This window comes from Gorilla gorilla, chromosome 7 (genome assembly GCF_029281585.2).
Source record: "Gorilla gorilla gorilla isolate KB3781 chromosome 7, NHGRI_mGorGor1-v2.1_pri, whole genome shotgun sequence".
NCBI lineage: Eukaryota > Metazoa > Chordata > Mammalia > Primates > Hominidae > Gorilla > Gorilla gorilla.
In genome coordinates, this window is record NC_073231.2 from 129,948,755 (window position 1) to 129,964,519 (window position 15,765).

Genomic DNA, 15,765 nt, shown 5'->3' on the forward strand with positions numbered 1-15,765 from the left:
GAGACTGGTGGAAAGCTTGGACTTCATTCTCAAAGGAAAGCCACTGCATGGTTTCCAGCAGGGAGGGGATCTGCCTCACCTAGGAAACACATCCCCTTCATGCTGTGTAGACAATGGTCAGAAGAGGGTCAAAATCGGAGAGAGAGGACTAGGCAGAGATGTAAGAAAAAAGAGTAAAAATGTGCTGAAATAGGAACTCAGAGAGGAGGCTCTTTGGAGAAGGGCACTTGGTTACTGTGTCAAGTGCTCCTGAGAGTTTAAAGGAGAAGCCACAAAGATGTGCCCATTGGACTTAATGGCATGGAGGTTGCCAGTGACCTTTTAAAAAGCAGCATTTTTAAAAAGCAGCATTGTGAATGTCCACAGCAGTCATAATAGCCCCAAAGCAGAAACACTCAAATGTCCATCAGCTGATGAGTCCATTTTTAAAATGTAGTATATCCATACAGTAGAATATTATTCAGTCATGAAAAGGAATGAAATACTGATACGTGCAACAACATGGATGAACCTTGCAAATGTTATGCTAAGTGAAAGAAGCCTGTCTCGAAAGACCACATACTGGTCTGATTTCATTTATGTGAAATGCTCAGAATAGGCAAATCCATAGAAAATAGATGAGTAGTTGCCAAGGACTGGGGTAGGGTAGAAGGGGAATGGGATGCAACTGGTATGGAGTTTCTTTTTGGGGTGATTAAAAAAGAAGTTCTGAAATCAAATAGTGGCAATGCCAGTACAATTTTGTGAACATATTAAAATCTATGTAATTGTATAATTTAAAAGAGTGAACTTGGTGAAACCCCGTCTCTACTAAAAATACAAAAAATTAGCTGGGCGTGGTGGCGGGTGCCTGTAGTCCCAGCTACTCGGGTTGCTGAGGCAGAAGAATGGTGTGAACCCAGGAGGCGGAGCTTGCAGTGAGCCGAGATCGTGCCACTGCACTCCAGCCTGGGCAACAGAGTGAGACTCTGTCTCAAAAAAAAAAACAGAGTGAACGTTATGATATATGAATTATAGCTCAATTGTTTAAAAACAATGTTAGTGGAATGGCAAAGACAGAAGTAGATGAATGTGGATTGTTGAGTGAATGAGAAGCAGGTTAGTGCAGATTCTCTAGAAACCTCCACAGTTTCATCTCTCACTGCTCCCCTCTCAACCATCCTGAACCCTTCCCGGACTCTTGCTTGTCTGGTCTGTGGACTGGTCCTTCTGCCTGGATTGCCTTAGCCCCTTTCTCTGAGAAAACTCCTAGTCCTTAAATATTTGGAGATTATTTTTAGCAGTTGCCCCTCTGAGAAGCCTTCCTGGGTATCCTCAGCCTGGGTGGGCTTACCTTCTACTTCCCTACATGTATCTCTTGACACACTGATTTGAACTTGTCCATGGACTTCATGGTTCTTCTACTGTCAGCAATTTGAGTCCAAAAAGTATGTTTTTGCTTTCTGTTCCCTTTCCTAATTTTCAGTGTCTAATGTGGTACGTAGCACATAATACTCAAATATTTATTGAATGAATCAATTAATTCAAGAATAATTAATTGACCCTAGTATAAGAGATTATAAGGTTTTCTTTTTTTTTTTTTTTGAGACAGAGTCTCGCTCTGTTGCCCAGGCTGGAGTGCAGTGGTGCGATCTCGGCTCACTGCAAGCTCCACCTCCCGGGTTCACGCCATTCTCCTGCCTCAGCCTCCCTAGTAGCTGGGACTACAGGCGCCCGCCACCAAGCCCAGCTAATTTTTTGTATTTTTAGTAGAGATGGGGTTTCACCGTGTTAGCCAGGATGGTCTCGATCTCCTGACCTTGTGATCCACCCGCCTCAGCCTCCCAAAGTGCTGGGATTACAGGCACGAGCCACCGCACCCGGCCAAGAGATTATAAGGTTTTCTTCTGTTTACTCAGTGTACTGAGCACATAAGTGCTCAGTAAATGTTCTTTAAAAATGAACACATTAGTACACATTGATTTATATGATTATCTAAGTGTCAGCTTACAAGCCAGAGAGGAATAAAGAAATGACAGAAGACAGGTAGATTTTAATGGCAAGGGGATCAAAAGATTTAGATAGATTACACAGTGGCGAATGGATGAACATTTGGGCTGTGGCAGTCTGTTTTCCTAGACTGTGTTAAGATCCGTAGAAGCATTTGAGCTTACGATCTGAGCCCCACCTGCTAGGTACCAGAGTAGTGGCAATTTCCATGATTTTTTACCTTCTCTCCATGCTGTCCTTGCCTTGCCAGAGCCTAGGTATGTCAGGTTATTATAGTGATTTAAATTCATTTGTTGAATAGTTTTGTAATGACTGGGCCTTAAGTGAGACATTTATGTGGGAAATTTACTGTCTGGTTTGATTGACTCAATGCAGAGTTTTTCTGCTTTTGTGCTTCGGAGGGTCCATTTGAAGATCCCTCTTTGTCTTTGGTCTCATGAGAGAAGAACTAACAGAGCCACTAAGGCCAGATCACCTCTTATAGTCCTATCATAAAAGAGAAGCCTCTTTTATGAGGACATGCACATTTTATAATTTAAGATCCCACAGAGGACTTCCGTGCATCAAAAAATGCATGTCTGTGTTAAAAGTTTTAAAAGCTTCCTGGATTGTCCTAGGGATTGTGAACAGTAATAATGAGAGGGGTGGATTCCACCCTAGAACGGCCCCAGGTCAGCAGATAAGCAATGCCTTCAAAGCTAACTGGGGCCAAGCACAGTGGCATGCACCTGTAGTCTCAGCTACTTGGGATGCCGAGGCACGAGGATCCCTGGAGCCCAGGAGCTCAAGTCTACCCTGGGCAACACAGTGAGACCTTGTTTATAATAACAACAAATACTGACTCCTGGATTCCATCCTTTAAGGAATAAGAAAAACCATCTTGGGTTCAAAGTCTGGCTCTATTATTTACCAGCTGTCTGAACTTTACTATGAGCCTCAGCTTTCTTAGCTGTAAAGATTGAGAAAATTAAAGTATGTACCTCATGAGCTGTCATAACCCTGAAATGAGATAGTATGTTCCAGGCACACAGATTCTAAGTGTTCAATAAATGTCAGATTTTCGCTTGAGCCATTACTCAGCAATAAACTGTTTTGACCATTCCCTGCTCCCATCTCCTTCTGGGCCCCAGGATGAGGGAAACGCCTCAAACTCAAAATACCTAAATATCTTAGTCAATTTTAACATCTAATCCTTAGGGGTTACACTTTTGGTAAATGTAAGAAAAAAGATGGGGCTGGGTGTGGTGGCTCATACCTGTAATCCCAGCACTTTGGAGTAGACGGACATCTTGAGCCCCAGAATTTGAGACCAGCCTGGGCAACACAATGAGACCCCGTCTCTACGAAAAATTTTTAAAATTTGCCAGGCATGGTGGTACCTACGTGTAGTCCTAGCTACTCAGGAGGCTGAGGAAATAGGATCCCTTGAGCCCAGGAGTTCAAGGTTGCAGTGAGCTAGGATCACGCCTTTGCATTCTAGCCTGGGCAACATAGGGAGTCCCTGTCTCTATAGAAAAAAGGAAAGAAAAGAAAAAGGGAGGGAGGGGGGAAGAATAGAACCTCTAGCAACATACTCTTAACTACTTTATAAATGATTCTCCTGATGAATTGGCCATGATGATGAATTTTCACAGGAGATTGTTTTAAAGATTTGAAATGGCTACGTTGTCTGGGGGTTCGTTGTCTCATGCTGAGAAAAAATTCAGGATATGGACACGTGTGGATGGGTTAAGGAGTAGAACGTTTAATAGAAGAAAGGAGAGGAGCTCCTTGAGAGAGAGATACACGTCCAATAAAGTGGTGAGGCTGCGGACTGCAGCAGATTTTACAGGCAGGCTGGAGAAGGCGGTATCTGATTTACAGAGGGCTCACAGATTGGTTCAATCAGGTATGACGTTTACATAGGGCCCAGGAAAGGCTGGTTGCTCCACCCTAATCTTATTATTCAAATAGGCTTTCCAGTTGATTGGCACCATCTTAGCAGTTCCTTACTGTACACGTGGCTGACAGAAGGGAAGATGGAGCCGCCTTCTTGAACATGTCTAGTCCCTAGTCCCTGCCAGCATTCACCCGTGCAAACTCCCAGCTTGCCTATGTCTGCAGTTCGACTTTACAGGCTGCTCTTTGTTAGAAAATGATTTGGGGCTGCTTTTCGTTAAAGAGAAAGGCCTTACCAAGGACTCCCATACCCTTACTAGCTGCCTAAGTGATTTCTTCTTTAACTCCTACATCACTTTCTGTAGTAAGGATAGGGGCTTCTAATTAAATGCTCTTCATTTCTATCAACGTAGTTTTTTCCTGAGTCTAGATGATCATGTTGCTCCTTCAGCAGTTCATTTTTCAACAGTTACAGAGAGCCTCCCCTGGGCAGGGCTTTGGTAGGATATCCTGAATACAGAGATGAATAGGATGCAGCTCTTGCCCCCAAGAAGCTGCTCTCTTGAGGGGAAGACAGACAAGAGAAGCAACCAGCAACTGACTACCAGAACCAGTTCTGAAAGACTGAACATACAAACAGCAGTGGTCAGACCACACGTGACAATAAAGCTACAACCTCTGCAGCAACCAGCCCCAAACCATCAGAGCTTGGGCAATGACTGCAGGCCTCCCTAATATATGTTCCCCTAACTAATCACATATGACGGCCCCCTACTTAGCCTGCTTCCAGTTTCCCCACACGAGCACCTTTCAGTCAGAACACATCCAATGACTTCCCTTTTCTTGTATCTTCCTCTCTATCTAAGTGATGGTAGCTCTAAATAAATAGCCTCTGTTTGTTCTTATCTTGGTGATCTTTGTTGATTTCCACAGCACTAAACACTGAATGTGTACTAATTCATTTATCTGCTAAAACCCCCTGAAAAAATATATAATCAATCCCAATTTTATAGAGAAGGAAGCTGAGGCACAGAGAGCTTAAGTAACTTGCCTCATGTCACACAGCTAGTCAGGAAGGATGAGATTCAAACACAAGCAGTTCACTTCTACACTCTTGAGTCCTAACCACTGCGCCATACTTCCTTTTCTGTCAAAGAGCCATAGAAACAGAAGGGACATCCAAACTGTCCTGGGGTTACCAGCAATCTTCACCACAGAGGTGAAGTCTGAGGTGATATTTCTGGGGGAAATACAATTTAAAACAACGTCTCCCAACTCAAAAGCTAGTAAAGTTTTATCATTGAGTAGTCACTAAAAGCAACCTGTTAAGAGATTGCAAAGACAGAAATTTCCTCCTTTTATATAGCTGAGCAGCAATCACCCATTACATACATATTTTCAGGAGAAAATATAACTAGTTCTCAAGAGGAATTCACAGCACCATTTGTCACACATTGTTCTAGATTCACGTGGTCATCGAGATGACCATTTATATTACTTGATTAGTTTTACCCAAAGGAAAAGCAAACTTCTCAAATCTTTATGCCACCTGCCAGAGATTTTTTAAACATTTTTTAAAGCTGTTATCAGTGCCCCCCCTCCCCCCCAGCAGTGTCGTTTAATCAGTCTTCTCAAATCTTTATGACAGGAGGTAGTTGTGCAACTTGGAGCAAAGTGCTCACCAAAGTTAGCCTCCTACCCTCCCACAGAAACTGGGGTATAGGGTGCTATTCTCTCGATGTTTACATTTGAAGGAGATGGTTCTCAGATCCTTGAAAAAAACATTCCTGGGTGTTAAAGACAAAAGGCCTGTCAGCTTTCAAAACAATTTATATACATTACAGAGAGAAGAGAAAGTACTTACAACTTTTCTAAAGTAAATGCTCTAAGAGAAAAGAAAAGGGTGAAGGAAATCTCTTCCCATTTTCAACAGGGAGAACTAAACCTCTCATTTTTAATTTTTATTTGTTGCCCTTACACCTCCCTAAAGGGAAAATAAGAATTGACTTCATCTTCATGCATACCAGTGGCCCATGGTCAGAGCCTTGGCTAAGCAGCGTGGAACCTGGTCCTGAAAGCCCTGCTTTGGCCTACAGAAGGGATGTATTCCAGCTACCCTTGTCCTTTTGTTGTAGGAAAGGGGTCCCAGTCCAGACCCCAAGAGAGGGCTCTTGGATCTTGGGCAAGAAGGAATTCAGGGCAAGTCTGTAAAGAGAAAGCAAGTTTATTAAGAAAGTAAAGGAATAAAAGAATGGCTACTCCATAGACCGAGCAGCCCTGAGGGCTGCTAGTTGCTCATTTTTATGGTTATTTCTTGATAATATGCTAAACAGGGGTGGATTCATGCCTTCTCTTTTTAGACCATATAGGGTAACTTCCTGACATTACCGTGGCATCTGTAAACTATCATGACACTCGCCGGTGGGAGTGTAGCAGTGAGGATGACCAGAGGTCACTCTTGTTCTCTGGTCATTGGTTTTGGTGGGTTTTGGCCGGCTTCTTTACTGCAACCTGTTTTATCAGGAAGGTCTTTATGACCTGTATCTTGGGCTGACCTCCAATCTCATACTGTGACTTAGAATGCCTTAACCGTCGGGAATGCAGCCCAGTAGGTCTCAGCTCCATTGTACCCAGCTCCTATTCAAGATGGATTTGCTCTGGTTCAAATGCCTCTGACACTCTTTCCCCCTTAAGTAACCAATAACCATATTAAGAAAATAACTTTCTCCTAATAGGGTAGCAAGTTAGGTGGTCCAGAGTAAATGGTGTAATGGAAAACTCCTGCCATACCTGGGGGCACTTCTGTTTCCATGTGTATAAAATCACTAGGTTAGACTGGGTGCCTCCAACATGCATGTCCAGCCTAGACATTCTCTAATTCCAACTCCGTGTGCACTCTCCTCCCGTTCTTTGAAGCCAGCATTCGAACATGGCTGTCTGGTTTTAGTTGCTGGCAGGCGAGAGAGGGTTTGTTTATGGCCACTGCCACCTGCCAGATTTATTTTTAAAGCTGCTTATCAGTGTCCCCCCAGCAGTATCATTTAGACATTTAGATCACACAGCTTCTAGTGTGGAATGTGGAATGTGGCTGTCCTCACAGTAAATGAAAAACAGCTCCACGGGATTGCTGAGGAATGGGGACCCTTGGGAGAAAGAAAGGGAATATCTACGACCATGTTCTTCGTGAAGCACATTGCACTATGCAATTGATATGCCTTATCCCAAGTCATCCTCCTCAAAGCAACCTTTAAGAAATCACTCTTTTAAGAGACAGAGATTAAAACATTTATTTTACAAGTTAATCCCACAAATCGACAGGCAGCCAAGGTAAATTCTATCCCTGGTACATCAACAACCAAAACTCAAAGGGAGGTTTCTATGCTTCCAGTTTGATGTGAAAAACAGCTGTCAGCATCTATTATGGCTACATACTTATATGTTATGTTCTAAAGATTCAACAGTGAATAAGATAAATTCTTAGCATCCTGAAGTTCACAACTTAGCTGGGGATGGTGGTAGATAGATCATTTAAATAGTATTTAGCAAGATCAGACAGGAGCAGACAAGGGAGATATTTTTATATAAAGATTATTTTTAAGATAGGGTGTATAATGTGAATGTATAGGAAATTTGAAAAGCACAAAAAGGTAGAAAAAAATAGCACACATATGTATACCATCTAAAGAAAACTTGCTAATGGTTTGGTTATTCCTAATATTTTCTCTATGCATAAATTTTAGTTCCCTTTACATAATAGTAATCATTCCATACTTAAAATAGTGCCTCTTCATTTTGTTCCCCTCAGTTTTCTAATGAGCATTCCCCTACATTATACTAGCAATATTATTAACTCTTTATATTCTCAAAATAAAAATGCCAGTTTAATTATTGTGTTTGTCCTCAACATTTATTCATTTAAAAAATTTGAGCACACAGAAACGTTGAAATGGAACAATGATCAGCCACAGATCCACCACCAAGATTCAACACTTGCTAATATTTTGCCATATTTATGTTGTCAATATATTTGCGTATACTCCATTGATATATGAAGTATATTTGAGTATTTGTATGTATATATGCCTATTTTTTGACTGAACAATTTAAGCTGTAGACATTCTGTCACTCTACCCCTAAATACCTCAGCATGCATCTCTCAGGAATATAGACAGTGTCCTACATAACCACAATGCTGTCACCACATATAAGTAAATAATGATTCCCTAATATAATCTGATATCCACACCATATTCATGTCTCCATCTAGAAAAAGAATGCCCTATTGCCCCCAAAATGTCTTATATAGCTGTTTCCTTTTCAAAACAAGACTCAATCATGGTTTATGTACTGCTTTGCATTATTATATCTCTTTGGTCTATGTTAAAACAATCTTCTGACATTTTCCCCTCATGTTGACTATTTGATGAGACTAGGCTTGCTTTATCTGGTTGTTTTCTCATCATATTGCTTATCTTATTCTCTATCCTCTGTATTTCCCGTGAAGTGTAAGTTAGATACAACAGCATTTATCAAGTTGTTTAATATGTGATACTGTTTACTCCATAGCGGATCATGCCAGGAGGCACATGCTATCAGATGGCTCACTATTAGTGATGCTGTGTTTGCTCACTTGACTATGTTGATAAATACAAGATCTCTTCACTGTAAAGGCACATTTTGCCCTCTGCAGTTAGCAAAGGGTAACGTGGTGGTGTGGGGAATTCCTGTTCTGCTCTACCCAAAGGCTTTAATAACTACTGGCAATCTTAATTATTTCATTGGTTTTATAAAAATTTTTCTAACCCTTCCTTACATCTGTCTGTCTAAGCTATTGATCGATCTATTTACCTATCTACTATCATTTTTTTCTCCATTTATTGGTTGGCATTTATCTGTTAAAAAGAGCTTTCCCTCATCAGTTGGAAATAAATCAGTCACCCTCCTCCCCCACCCCCAAAAAAGATAGGACAAATACATAATTATATCACTTAATAACCAAATTTTAGAATTCAGAGTTGGTATAAGAGTCATCTCTAATGATTTTTCCCTTGCTTTTTTTGTTGTTATTGTTATCACTATAGATTCATGGATTTTTAACAAATATGTTGTAAGCTCCATCCACTGAAGAATCTAGAAGTAAAATCACCCAGTAGCAAAGAAGACTCCTAGCACCTAGATCCTGGTTTCTATACATCAGCTCCTACTAAAAACCAACCAGCCAAAGAAACAAAAATCAGGGATTTTTGGGGAAATGGCTGACTCCAGGTCTAGGGCAGATAAAATCCAAAATGAGTCTGGGATATCTCAGTGGGGCAAATGGGACAAGGGACAATTTGAACATCCAAAAGAAAAATGACTGTGCTTTGTACATAAGACTTTTTCTGAGTTTTGAATTATTTCCTTAACTTAGCTACCCAGAAATGGAATTCCTACATTCAGCATATAAGATTATATATGACATACAATACACACATGTAGTTGTATGCATGTATATATTTGTATATAACTACATGTGTATTTTTGTGGTCATACATGATCTTATATATGTATGTACATGCATGTATGTGGATGTAACTATATATACACTTAAATACATGTATACATATATATGCAGTGTGTGTGTGTGTGTATATATATATATTCCTTTTCCTAAAAGATTTTGTCAGCATACTTTCCTCCATTAGCATATGAGAATGCCTCATGTAATTCCAGTCAGGGGTGTGTTTTAATAAGGAATAATCATTGCTGAAGGCATGTCCATTCCAAATGCAATCACTTCTCAGCCTCTGAAGGCATCCCTTCTGTAGGCATGGTGCAGTTTGGCACATTATATATGTGGTATGACAAATCCAGTCTTCTCAAGGAGCTTTTCTTATTGTCTCCCATCCACGGATATCATTAGGCTACTAGATAGTCTCTTGAACTGTCTATTTTTATTAGCTCTGATTTTAAATTACATTTAGAGGATATTATTAGCTTATGACCTCTCCTTGGTGCTGAGCTGAATGCTGATGGTTGAAACAGGACAGGAAACCTCTGTGAGGAACGATACCCAGAGCAGCGGCATTTATCGAAGCTGTCAGTAAACACCTTTTCCCTGCAGCCTTCCCAATGCCCGATAGATGCATTGCGACCGTTCTAGCAGGGTGGTGGAGCTGGCGCAAGGCTCTTCATGATGATAACAAATGACACCTATCTCTAGGACAGAAGTAATTTAATATTCTCTGCCTCCCTTTTCTTTGCATTTCTTTTCCTATAGGAATCTGGGCCTGTGGGACTTTTCTGGTACTTTCTCTATGGGCAGAAGATGTTTTCTGTTAAACTGCATGTTTCTGTTGATGAAATAGTGTTGAAGTTAACAACTGCCATAGTTAAAGGCTTTCCTTTAACAGGCCCTAGGCTAAGCACTGCATATGTGTTATTTCATTTATTTTTCAAAGCAACCTTATAGGGTACATGCTGTTAATAGCCTCAGTACAGTGAGACTTAAAGAGAGCAGGTGACTTACCCAAGATCACACAGCTAGTAAATTGTAGAGCCTGCCTTCAAATGCAGATCTGTCTATTCACAAGTCCTATTCACTTGACTATTTGCTATATGTGTTGTGCTATGCTATGCCATGCCATCCTATGCTATAATATTAAGCTATCCAAAGCCAACCCACAGATTTAGATAGAGATCAAAAACATATACTAATGCCAGAGCAATGACAGCAATTACAGGGTTCCTCTTGAATATTTCAGAAACAGCACATTTATTCATTATTAAATAAGTAGCCTACTTTTTTTCTTCCAGAACAAGGTGTCACTTAGACATGTAAAGTAGCAGAGGAATGGAGTTTGGCATCAAAGGACCTTGGTGCAAATCCTGGTTTTGTAACATCAGTTAGCAAATATCACCAAGCCTTGGTTTCCTTGGCTGTAAAATGGTAATAAAAACGCCGTCTACTTTGTCAGCTAGCCAAAAAGGGCATGCATGAAACACCATGCAAGTTATAAAGTGCCATAGCCAAAAAGGGCATGCATGAAACACCATGCAAGTTATAAACTGCCAGAGCTGAGTTTATTAACAGTAGAGAACAAAGGGGCAGCTGCAATCCTCTTACTGTGGCCCTAACTTATTCTCTGTTGATTTCTATTCTCTCTTCCAAGCATTCTGGATCCTAGCAATCGGTGAGCTCCTCTTAAGCTGACTCTACTTCAAATTAGAAGAACTGGATGAAGTTCTTAGTGTATAACATACTGCTCAGCAGAGCTTAAGTTACCTGTGAATGATCTCTGGAAATAAGTCTGTTTTGTACATTGGAGACCATTTTTCCATGAGTTTTGGACTTATTTCTTGAGTCTCTCCTAGCCATCAAGTCCTTAACTCTGCCTTTCATCAATCCCAGAAGTTAGAGCCAGATAGCCCTAGAAAACATCTGGCCATTTGACAGATGAGAAAACTGAGACTCAAGAAGACGAATACCATTGGATGGTGATTATGAAGACAATTGTGGAATCATCTCATGTTAGAGCTAGGCAGGCTCTTAAAAACCTTCTAGTCCAATTTTCTGGCAATTAGATGAATAAGTTGGGAGGCAGCCTGCTATAATGGACAGAGTATGAGCTTTGGTATCATACAGACCTGGGTTCAAATTCCAGTTGGTTGGCTTGTTGCCTGTGTGACCTAGGAAAAGTTACTTGATCTCTGTGATTTCATTTATTCATCTACATAAGGGAGACCTACCTTGCTTATTGCTATGATTGATAGACTAATAGAATAAACAAACCTGGGACAAAGTGAGTGATCAGTAAAGCATTGCAATTACAGTTAGATATATTATTATTACTCCACTATTGATGGATGTGTAAAGGAGGAATTAAAATCAATAGAAGCTTTATTTTTTTCCCACAGTTTTCAAATATTTTCTGAATGCCTATATGTGCAAGTCATTGCCTATGGGGCTAAGATTTCTCAATGGGAATGAAAGACCACATATATACATGTTTTCATGAAACATTTCTAGGTCATAGGACATTTAATGCTACTCTGAGTTGGGCCAGGGTTCCAGTTCAAAGGATGAATGAGACCATCTAGACTTTAACTCATGATTTTACCTGTGATAAAAGTCCACTGCACTTCTTTAGTAATTCAGACAGCCCTGCCACACTCCCTCTCTATCCCTCAACCTTACCCCATGTATTCTATATATTTCTTAAATCTCCCATGATTATATTATAATGGCTGCCAGCAACCAAACCTACTTGTGAATAAGTCCTGATCTTTTTAGGGTGATGGGTAAGTTAACACAAGACCACTGCCTCAGCAGAATCTCAGATTTTTGTACTGGGGTAAGAAATCAATCATACCTCCGAAGTCAAGTAATGCCCAGTCCATGTGTGATTCAGAGGAAGAAGCTTTATCAGAAATCATGTGTAATAAAATGCTTCACTCCTACCAGCTCTGCCTCCCTCCTATCATCTTGAATTTCAATGCATAAAACCAAAAGAGGCAGGAGAAATGAGCGTCTCTGTCACCAAGAATAGGAGCTCCAGGAGATCAGAAATTCTGTTTTTCTTAATCATTGTTAAGGCTCTAGTGCCTAGAACAGTGCGTGGCATACAAAGGATCCCCAAAAGTGCTGAATGAAGGTGTGAACAAGAGAAAATGCCTCTTAACTTTTGTGGGGGTCCTATCTCACCCTTTGATAAATCAAGACATACATCCCTGACAGAAACTATGGCATAGTGCTCTAAAGAAACACATTACTCACAATTTTCAAATAAAATAGGCCATTTCTTATTGAGGGAACAGAAAGAGGGAGGGAATGCTATAATAAAAGGATAACCCTAAAATAACTAGTGGGGACAACCAAAAGAATGAAGAATGACAGAAAAAAAGCTATTCAGCAAATGTGGGGCCACTGTCACCAGTTTCCTCTTGAGAACTGACAGAGAAGACAGACTGTATCGGATTCAAAAGGGTCTGCCACTCAAGTAATCAGTCCCCTTTCTAATTACTGTAATATTTTTTCAGATGTCAAGTGTTTACAAGAAGAGTAGTACATGTGATGGAGCTTGTGTGTCTGTGTGGACACACAGGACCCTTTCCTTCCACAAATCTTGAAATAACATCATTCCTAGGCTTTTACTGTTCATCATAAAAATGGCTTCTCCCAGGACCAAAAAAAGCAACAATATTTATCAAAATAAAGCAGCGGGATAATCAAAATACTTTCTGGAATTCTCCAACTTGGTAACACTTCTAGAAGGTTGCCATTGGCTCAGTGGGTCTTTGTGACTGGAAACAAAAGGTTTTGCATCTTTTTGCAGGGCAAGGTTGAAGCTGAGTTCCACCTAGTTACAGCAGAAGAAGCTGAGAAAAATCCTGTTGGAAAAGCCCGAAAGGAGCCAGAGCCCCTGGCCAAGCCCAAGTGAGTGGAGTTGCTAGTGGGAACATCAGAAATGGGAAGGGGCCTTTGCAGTCCTTGCTGGTGTCTGATAATGGCATTTCTTTAGAGCAGCCCTGTGGGAGAACTGGGAAGCCAGGAGGCAGTCAATTGGTGCTTTCCAACCTGTGTAGCTTTTCGAAGAAAAAGCTAAATATAAGACATATAAGACATAAATTATGCCTTCCAGGAGCTTTCGATCTATTTGGGGAAAATAACACATTCATAAAATAGTTGTCAGAGTGTAGAAGACTCCGTAGTTTCAAAAGGGGGTGAGTCAAGCGATGAATGAGTTAGGAACTTGAAGTGAAGGGAATCATTGGGGCCTGAGGCTGTCAGGAAAGACTTCATAGAAAAGGTGGGATTTGAGCTGGCAGGTTGGACAGATGGAGGGTGGTAGGGCCTTGGGCTGGGTTCTAACTGGACTCTTGCTCTCTGCTCCACACCAACCTTTAACCATGATACAGGAATCCTCATCATATAAATGTCAGGCTGCTCCTGCTTCAGGCAACATGCTCTTCTCCCATTTTCAGGGCTCTCCCTATGGGTCCTCAGAAAGTGGGAGTCAGAAACACTTCCTGGGGTCTTAAGCATTCTGAGTGTTGACAGGATGCCCCCTTTTTGATTTTCTATTCCTTCCCCCTCAGCCGCCCAGACACCTCCTTTTCGTGGTTCATGAGCCCCTTTAAGTGCCTGTACTACCTCATCTGGAAGAATTACAAAAAGTACATCATCATTGCTTTCATTCTGATCATCCTCATCATCTTCCTCGTCCTTTTCATCTACACCTTGCCAGGAGCCATCAGCCGAAGGATCGTTGTGGGCTCATAGAGGATCATGGAGGACCCAGATCCTCGCCATATACTAATCCTCTCTTCCTTATCTGGGAGCATCTAAGAACATGTCCCATGCATGGCACTGTGCTGAGTGCTAAGGGGACAGATCAACCCTTCTTGGAAGAGATGGAAAAGAAACATTTCCTCCCTGCTCCAACCCCTGCCTCCAAGTTTCAAACTTGTAAGGCATGTTTTATCCCTTGGGCAGCACGAAATAAGGTACTTTCACCTCATGGTAATCAACAATGACCTCAAATTGACTTAGATCAATGTTTTCTTTATGTAATTGGTTATATTCTGAGAAGTTTAGTTCTGGGTCAGAGATTTTATTAGAAGTATTTTATCTTAAATAAATTTTTAGGCCAGTTGTGGTGGCTCACGCCTATAATCCCAGCACTTTGGGAGGCTGAGGCAGGTGGATCACTTGAGGCCAGGAGTTCAAGACCAGCCTGGCCAACATAGTGAAACAGCTTCTATACTAAAAATACAAAAATTATCGGGCATGGTGGCATGCACCTGTAATCCCAGCCACTTGGGAGGCAGAGGTTGCAGTGAGCTGAGATCGTGCCACTGCACTCCAGCCTTGGTGACACAGCAAGACTCTATATTGGAAAAATATAAAAATAAAGATAAAGATAAAATTTTAGAGCAAACAAACTAAAAATATTATAGCAAATTACTAGATATTGAACCTGTCCCATATATCATAACCTTGTGTAATCCTTATAGTTTACAGAACACATTCACTTAGGCTGTGAAACAGGCTTGCAGACAATGTCACATAAATCATCTAAAATACCTTATTGTTGAAATTTCCATCTAGAGATGAGATGTTGTGGATTTTCTATTAAAGTCACCACTTGCAGAACATGTTCAATAGTAGTAGCTGGTTCTGGAGAAACCTATTTTGATTTATGCTCTGTGGCAATTTCCAGATGGGAACTTTATAATATGTTGTAAGATATGTGAAATATAATTGTGTGGATGGGTCAGGGGCAGCTCCATGCCACCAGTAGGTATTCTCTTTCTTTTGTCAGATATACAAGCTCCACCAAGTATGGTGTTCCCATAGACCATGATACAAATGGCCATCCCTGGCACTATTCAGCACTTAGCCTGACCACCATATGTACCAGGTTTCATCATGAATCTTAAGCACAAATTTTTATTTTATTTCAGACAGTGTCTTACTCTTCACCCAGGCTGGAGTATAGTGGCACAATCTCGGCTCACTGCAATCTCCGCCTCCTGGGTTCAAGCAGTTCTCATGCCTCAGCCTCCCAAGTAGCTGGGATTACAGGCACTCGCCACCACACCTGGCTAATATATTTTTTTGTATTTTTAGTAGAGATGGGGTTTCACCAGGTTGGCCAGGCTAGTCTTGAACTCCTGGCCTTAAGTGGTCTGTCCACCTCGGCCTCTCAAAGTGCTAGGATTACAGGCAGGAGCCACCACACCCAGCTGCTTAAGCACAAACTAATTTCAAAACCAGTCTTAGAAATGATATCCTACGCACTTGTCAAACGGGGTCAGTTTTTCTTGAAAGTAAACCTCTGCTCTTCATCACACAATCTAAATCTGCCACCCTACCTAAGGCAGGGACTTGAAATGAGGGGCAGGTTTTCTCAGATA

The 15,765-nt window shown here is 41.1% G+C and overlaps 1 protein-coding gene across 3 annotated transcripts in view; it reads left to right on the forward strand.

Moving 5' to 3' along the window:
• Positions 1-14,397, forward strand: part of FER1L6 (fer-1 like family member 6) — a 272,635-nt gene extending 258,238 nt beyond the window's left edge. For all 3 annotated transcript variants that reach the window (XM_031013870.3, XM_063709464.1, XM_063709465.1), the window contains 2 exons: positions 13,182-13,282; positions 13,945-14,397. In XM_031013870.3, the coding sequence (XP_030869730.3) occupies positions 13,182-13,282; positions 13,945-14,128 (285 nt within the window). In that variant the 3' untranslated portion in view covers positions 14,129-14,397. The remainder of the gene's footprint in view (positions 1-13,181; positions 13,283-13,944) is intronic.
• The last annotated feature ends 1,368 nt before the right edge of the window (positions 14,398-15,765 follow it).